At 42.8% G+C, this 6,718-nt stretch overlaps 1 protein-coding gene across 2 annotated transcripts in view; it reads right to left on the reverse strand.

The window, feature by feature from the left end:
- LOC110492777 (PDZ domain-containing protein 4) overlaps positions 1-5,624 on the reverse strand; it is a 29,814-nt gene extending 24,190 nt beyond the window's left edge. The window contains exon 1 of one of the 2 annotated variants that reach the window (XM_036945842.2): positions 2,521-5,624. In XM_036945842.2, coding sequence (XP_036801737.1) covers positions 2,521-2,580 — 60 coding nt within the window. In that variant the 5' untranslated portion in view covers positions 2,581-5,624. The remainder of the gene's footprint in view (positions 1-2,520) is intronic. The other variant, XM_036945843.2, reaches the window with a different exon arrangement.
- Between the last annotated feature and the right edge of the window lie 1,094 nt (positions 5,625-6,718).

The raw sequence follows: 6,718 nt of genomic DNA on the forward strand, positions 1-6,718 counted from the left end.
CCTTTCTTTGACTCATTACTCTACCACTGGCAGTGCTCATGTCATCCCCCTCCCTCCCCTGTTCGCTGCTTTGGCTTTGCCTTGGGCCCCAAGTGCAGTTCTGATGACCGGTACAGACTGACATGTCCGGACTCTTTGTCAAAAAACCATAAAAATAGAACACATACAGTATATATCACTATGCATTTGACAGATCATGTTGTGATTATGCTGATACAAGAGAATATGGATATGGAAGCTGATTCCTGGGTATTATATTTTTATGGTCTCACAGGCATTACCGCTAATCAAAACCAGCCCTTAAAGTTGATTGACAAGCCTGCACATCACACGGTGACGTCATTTTGAATATTAAACATCTCGCTAGAGACCATTTCTTGCAGTGGCTGCAGCTCATGCTGCTTTTCAAAGTATCTGACTTCCAACTTCAGTGAGTTTAAGACAACTGGGAACTTGGGGAAAAACAAGTTCCGACTGGGATTTATTTTTTGAATGGTTGTCCAACTCGGAATTCCAAGTTGGAAACGCGGGCATCTTTCTAGAGCACAGTCTAAGCTTTCATCTGTTTTGCTTACCGACATCCACACTGTGGATTCAATAAGCTTTTCGGCAGTTGTCTGAAGATAAATGGCACAATGAGCATAGGGGGTAAAAAAAAAATGCCATGAACAAAGTGACCAAAAATGCGTAAAGTATGTATTTTTTGAATCCTGAGTTTTCTTATCTCTCAGATATAGGACAGACAATTCAAAACCTTATTCCTTATGATTTATGTTTTGACTGTCTGTTTTGCCATGTACAAATGTGTTAATCAATGCGTTTATATGGGCTATTCTAAGGCCAAACTCAGTTTTTTTCATCAAACACATTTTTTATTAAAAAAATGATACCTACAGGGGTCCTAAAATCAAATGGCTAAACTATACATTTTATTACCATCTTAAAACAATCCAATATGATAGTTTAGTAGATATTGCGATCGAAGGGCTTAGACCTACCAGGGTTAAACCTAAGTAGGCTTTGGAACGCACTCCATTTAATATGATATGTTACAAATGGAATAATGGTGTGGTTACCTAACACAAAAACGAAAGTAGGGAGGATGGGTGGGGGATACCGTGACAGTCTAGCAATCCAAAGGTTGTGTGTTCGAGTCGGTGACAACTGTAGCAATTTAGCTAACCCTTCCCATAACCCTTTTCCTAACCTTATTAACCTAATTCTCCTAATCTTCTACGTAAATGATCCTAACCTTTGTCGTTGGTTCTCCTAACCTGCACTGTCAATTCTCCTAACTTTTGTCATTGTGACACAACAAGCAGCATGGTCTCAGAGCAAGACGTATAATACTATACGTCTTTGAAGATGTATGAAACCTCCAATTCGTAAAATATTGTACAACCGCTATTCCATTTGTAACATACATAACATATCATACTAAATGGAGGGATACCAATTTACATCCCAAATCCTAAAAATTAAAATGCCCAAGAGGCCAGCTTGGCAAAACCTACATAAGACTGCACACCTAGATGTGCTTGCACATGTACCATCTCTCAGTTGCTAAATGCTGCTGTTGCTTAGGCTGTAACCGTGGCAACCATTCAGCGCAACCCCTTGACAATAACTATTTTGGCGTTGAGCTAAAACCAAAGCATCTTACACTATTCCCAGTGAAAATCTGGCCCCTCAGTGTCTCCCTCTCAGATGTAATTGGGCTCTACAGGGCTTTTCACAATAATTACAATAATTATAACAGAGTATGATAATAGTTATGATTATTAAAATGACATGATTGCTGCAACTGCGAGAGAGTGGTTGTGGTTGCACAAGTACAAGTAAAAATTGATTACTGATCTCATTCTATGCGTAGCCTATGCCTTATTTAATCATGTCTGTGTTTCTGTGTTTAATGAATCATGAATCCTTGGTAAATAATATAAGAATGAATATGCCTGCATTATGAATTTTGTCACAATAATAATCATATTCTGTAGATTGATGATCTGTTCTTTTTCTCATATGTTTTGTTCCTCCAAAAATCTGTCATCATTATGGCTGTTGTAATTACATTGTTCATACTCATTTCACTGTGAGCCCCTCTGTAAAAGCGTGCACTGCTTGTTCATGTGGATGGAGTGTTAAAGTCATCGTTGTGAACATGATCTGTCAGTTGGTCGTGATGGATGATGGACATTAGACCTACATAACGTCAGCATATTGACGCCTGTCTCCGTTTCTACAGTTCTGGTGCTACCAGAACATTTTGACTGACAACGCAAACTGTAACCAGACCTCAGGCAGACAGCCACTATACCAGAGAGGTGTCAATATGGAGAGGCTGTGTCAGTGTCAAGACAGCAAGAGAGGAGGAGAGAGGAGGAGAGAGGAGGAGAGAGGATTAGAGAGGAGGAGAGAGGAGGAGTGAGGATGAGAGAGGAGTGTTAATAGAGTTGGTACTACTGTAAGCTAGATGGAAGAGAGAGCGAGAGAGCGCGAGAGCAAGAGAGAATCACTCACCTGGAACATGACCCTGTACTGTTCCTCAGGCTTCTGAACCACACACATGTTGCACCCCATGGTGACCTGGACTCAGGCCGGCTGGGGCCAAACCAGTCCAGGAGGTCAGTACCTAAAAATACCCCTCTTTCCCTTTGGGTGTGGCAGTCAGAGAGAGCTTCCCACCGACCTACAGGTGTCGACCCCTCTTATACTAGGACACTGTGGATTATGAATCCCAGAGGTTCTCTGTCCCCAAAAACAGTCTGTGTCCCTGTCCCTGTGTCCTGTTCCTCTCTTCTTTTTAGTCAGATTTCAAGTTCTACCATCCTGTAGTGATCCATACATTTACAAAAAGGTTTTGAATGTCTTCCCGTCTGTTTCTGTCCCCATCACAGAGTACAACAATCTCTGTTTGTCCTCATAAGCGTGGAGTGGTTAGGTTCAGGTTAGGTTTTGCATGACTCCATCGTGGTCTTTGGATTGGTCAGAAGGAGTAGAAAGGGGAGTGAGGAATGACTAAGGTGACAAGGGAGCTGCTGATGGGTTGGAAAGAAAGACTGACAGATGATCTCTGCTATTGTGTTGTAATGTATCTAAGACAGTCTATCATGACTATATAATGATGATTCAATAACCTAATAACCACTTCTCATTTCTGTGGAACAGTCTCACCATGTGAGCTGTCTCTTTGAACTAGCTGAGGTTTTTCCCAGTGGAACTCGAAGTAAACTCACCCATGTTTTTCCCCTGGTCCCAGCACTCTATCAAAGAAACACTTTCAAAGTTTCAGATGCAAACAGGCACCGATATCAAATAACTTTTCACCTTCTTTTTCCCTTCCCCCTTTCTTTGCTTTCCAGGTTTAGAAGGATTGCTTCAGTCTTTTCCCAGGTTCCGCTCCTCTTTTGCTCTGGTACTTTCACCTCTTCAGGGTAAATGGACTCGTCAGAACCTTTTCATTGGTGCTTATGATCGTTGACATTTCCTGGTTTGCCTCCATTGAAACTGACGAAGAGGAGAGAGAAAGAACCTACCCACTGAACCATCTAGCCTACGGCCTGAAGCTCAAGCCCTGGTCGTCGGGCTAAGATAAGCGGTGTGTATCGGGTACACGAAACCCAATAACACACCCACTTGCACAAGCATCACAGTGAGGGAACAACACACCAGGAAGTTGCTGTTGTCCAAACTACACCTCTTTGCCTGATGGTCTGTATCTGTCAGAATAACAACTGCTAAGGACCACTTTCAGGATGAAGCTGTTTCAGTGAACACGTCCGCATACAAATTATATGTCATTAAAAAATGTGGAGTATTTGAGGGAAATAGGTTACAGTTGTCGGCTGAAGGGTGTTTGAGACAGACTGGTTGGTTCAGCTAGGTGTTTTGTCAGGTTTCCAGCCAGCACTTTTGACGTTATGGTTCATTTATGAACTAATCGAAAGTGTTTCCAATCCACTGGAATACTGGAGGCTACTGCTCCAGGGTGTCACTGAAGAGAAGATTAGAATTCAATTACAGGCCTGTTAGGCAGAGAACAGGAACCATCCTACCTGGTCATGTTTTAAAATCAATATCACATGCACTACGGGATTCAATTGGATGTTGTGTTTGCAGGACTATTATTGGGAGATTCAGGACTCATTACCATCAAGACCAGCAATGATAAGCCATGTGTAAAATACTGTGCTTTTTATTTGAAAGATTGAGGTTTAGCAATCTCTCTTTTCCTTTTCATTGAAATGTGTTAATTGATAGTCTTTCACTTTGTCTCTTCTCCTCTCATGTATCTCTCATTCAACCCGTGCTTCCACTGTTAAAGTGGGAGAAATCAGTGTATTGACTTCAACTCTGCACTCATTCTTTAATTACCCTCTGTCTTTCTCTCTCCATCTCTAACATAATCCATGCTCAAGTAGAAAGGTACCACATTATACTGTACCCTCGTAACCATTTCTCCATGAGTGTGTATCTCTCCCGTCCTCTCCCCTCTCTGTCTGTCTCTTCACCTGGGTTAAACCTTTATGTCTTATCTGCACCTCCTCCAGGAGACCCTGCAGTCTGAACACCGTTCAACACGGTACGCTTTGAAAAGTAAACCTCTGTCCAGCCACCCTTTTGGCAGCAACAAGGCGTTAGCTTCTGTAATCCTTCCTCAAAGCCTCGCTGACTGCACCTGTAATCTCTCCAGACACTCAGTGTAATCCTTAACACTGACAATATATAACCAACTCCAATATAAAAGACCCACACACACACGCGGAGAGAGACACGCACACACGCTTGAAAAACCCCTCCCAGTCTGCTAGGCTAGGCAGTAAGCACTAGATAGATGCCATTAGCCAGTCTAGTTGTAGAACTGTGGCAGACAGTCACAGCAGGTGCTGAAAGCCAAACAGGCGTGTCAAATGTCCCGACGGTTCCTGCTCTCTCTCCATCTCCAGCTCCACATAGAGCCTACCATCGCATGAGGATGCGAATTCTAATCTTACCTGGCTACTACTGTAAAAACTCCAGTTTGAAACCCAGAACCTGCCATTAGAATGATCTGAGTCAACAGGTATGGACTCACACCGGATGCAACAGACTCAGGGAGGATAGAAAGAGAGGATAAGCAAATTGTAAGGATGAGGAAGGATATGAGAGTATTCCCTCTTCCAGATTACTGCAATAATCACTTCTGTCCCTCTGTGTCCTCACAGACCAAAACAAAGCTTAAACTAGAGCCCCGGGAAATGAAAGTTCATCCATCTTGTGCTGCAGGGAGGAAAGAGCATAAATTCATGAATGTGAGGCAGCAGCTCTGTAGTAATCCACCTTTTGTCTGTTGGTCATTCTTTTAAAAACCCACAATTAGGAACAAAAGTGTTGAGAGGATTCCATCCAGGTGGTGAGTAGAGTCAGAGTGTGAAGTGCCTCTCAGGTTCAACATAAATCACCATCAGCGGACTCTACAAGATGATAGAAATCACTGACGGCTGATTGGAGGATACTCTTGGCTCCTTCCCTCAGGCGAGACGATAAATGCGCTCCCCCACTGCAGCGGGGAACACAAAGGCGGTTCTGCTGCACCATCAAGCATGCCTGCTGCTGCTGCTACTGCTGCTGAATAAGATTCTACTAGATGCAACACTGTTCTCCCTCCCTCCTTCTCTCTCTCTCTCTCTCTCTCTCTCTCTGGCCCCCTCCCCTAGTCCCCCATATTTTGCCCACACCTCATTTGCTACCCCTCCTTCCCCTCTTCCTCTTTCTATGTCTCTCTCTGTGGGAAACACAGGGCAGGCTCCAGACAGCCCGATGATCTGTTTGCACAATGCAGGTAGCCTATAACAGGAAGGAAGGAGAGAGAGTAAGCTACCACATTAAATAAATGCACAATCAAGGTGCACTATCAATTCATATTTGACAATATTCATATATCTGTGACATATTGTATGTATCTTGCGTTTCCTTCGGTCCTTGGGAGGATTGCAAGTATCAATTGCTTATATGATAAGGTACCAATAATTATATGGGATATAAACTGTACTAGACAAGCATAAAGGACATTAAAAAAAGCCTCTGACCGCCTGTGAATTTAAATGAGTTGATGCCCTGACTCACAGAAAAGAGAGGAACACAGAGCAATTGGATAACAGGTGAGTGATGGGATGAATTTAAATAGGGGACACAGCCTAGGGATGTGATGTAAATTACTGTGTGTGGGGGGGGGGTGGGGGGCTTTTGGCAATATAGCTTTCCTAAATGCTAACAATACAAACAATGCAAAAGCAGTTTGTGGATAACACAAAGGTTGAAATGCTGACAGATCTAGATATACACCTGTTTGGTTTGCACAATACTTGTGTATTACCCCAATTGATATTTCTTCCTTGACCTCCCTTCACCCTCTCTCCCTCTCTGAATATCAAGCTACATTTTAGTACTGTTCATTGTCTAATTTCAATTTAAAAAACAGCTCTGTTGGCACATTTGCAACAGTCACACTGCCAATGAATTTAGAGCCAAGCTGAGCTATGAGACTAACCAGGGGACAGAGAGGATTAAAGTAGTGAATCACAGCAAACTGTACACTGTAGGAAATAACACGTTTTTAAATTAGAATGATAGCCTACAAACACACACACGGTCACACACAAGCACACACCGCAGTACTCTTCTTATAAAAGTACAGATTTGTCCATAACACCGCAAGACTGTCACAAGGCATTGTCCC

This window comes from Oncorhynchus mykiss, chromosome 16 (genome assembly GCF_057628025.1).
Source record: "Oncorhynchus mykiss isolate SJ-2025 chromosome 16, ASM5762802v1, whole genome shotgun sequence".
NCBI lineage: Eukaryota > Metazoa > Chordata > Actinopteri > Salmoniformes > Salmonidae > Oncorhynchus > Oncorhynchus mykiss.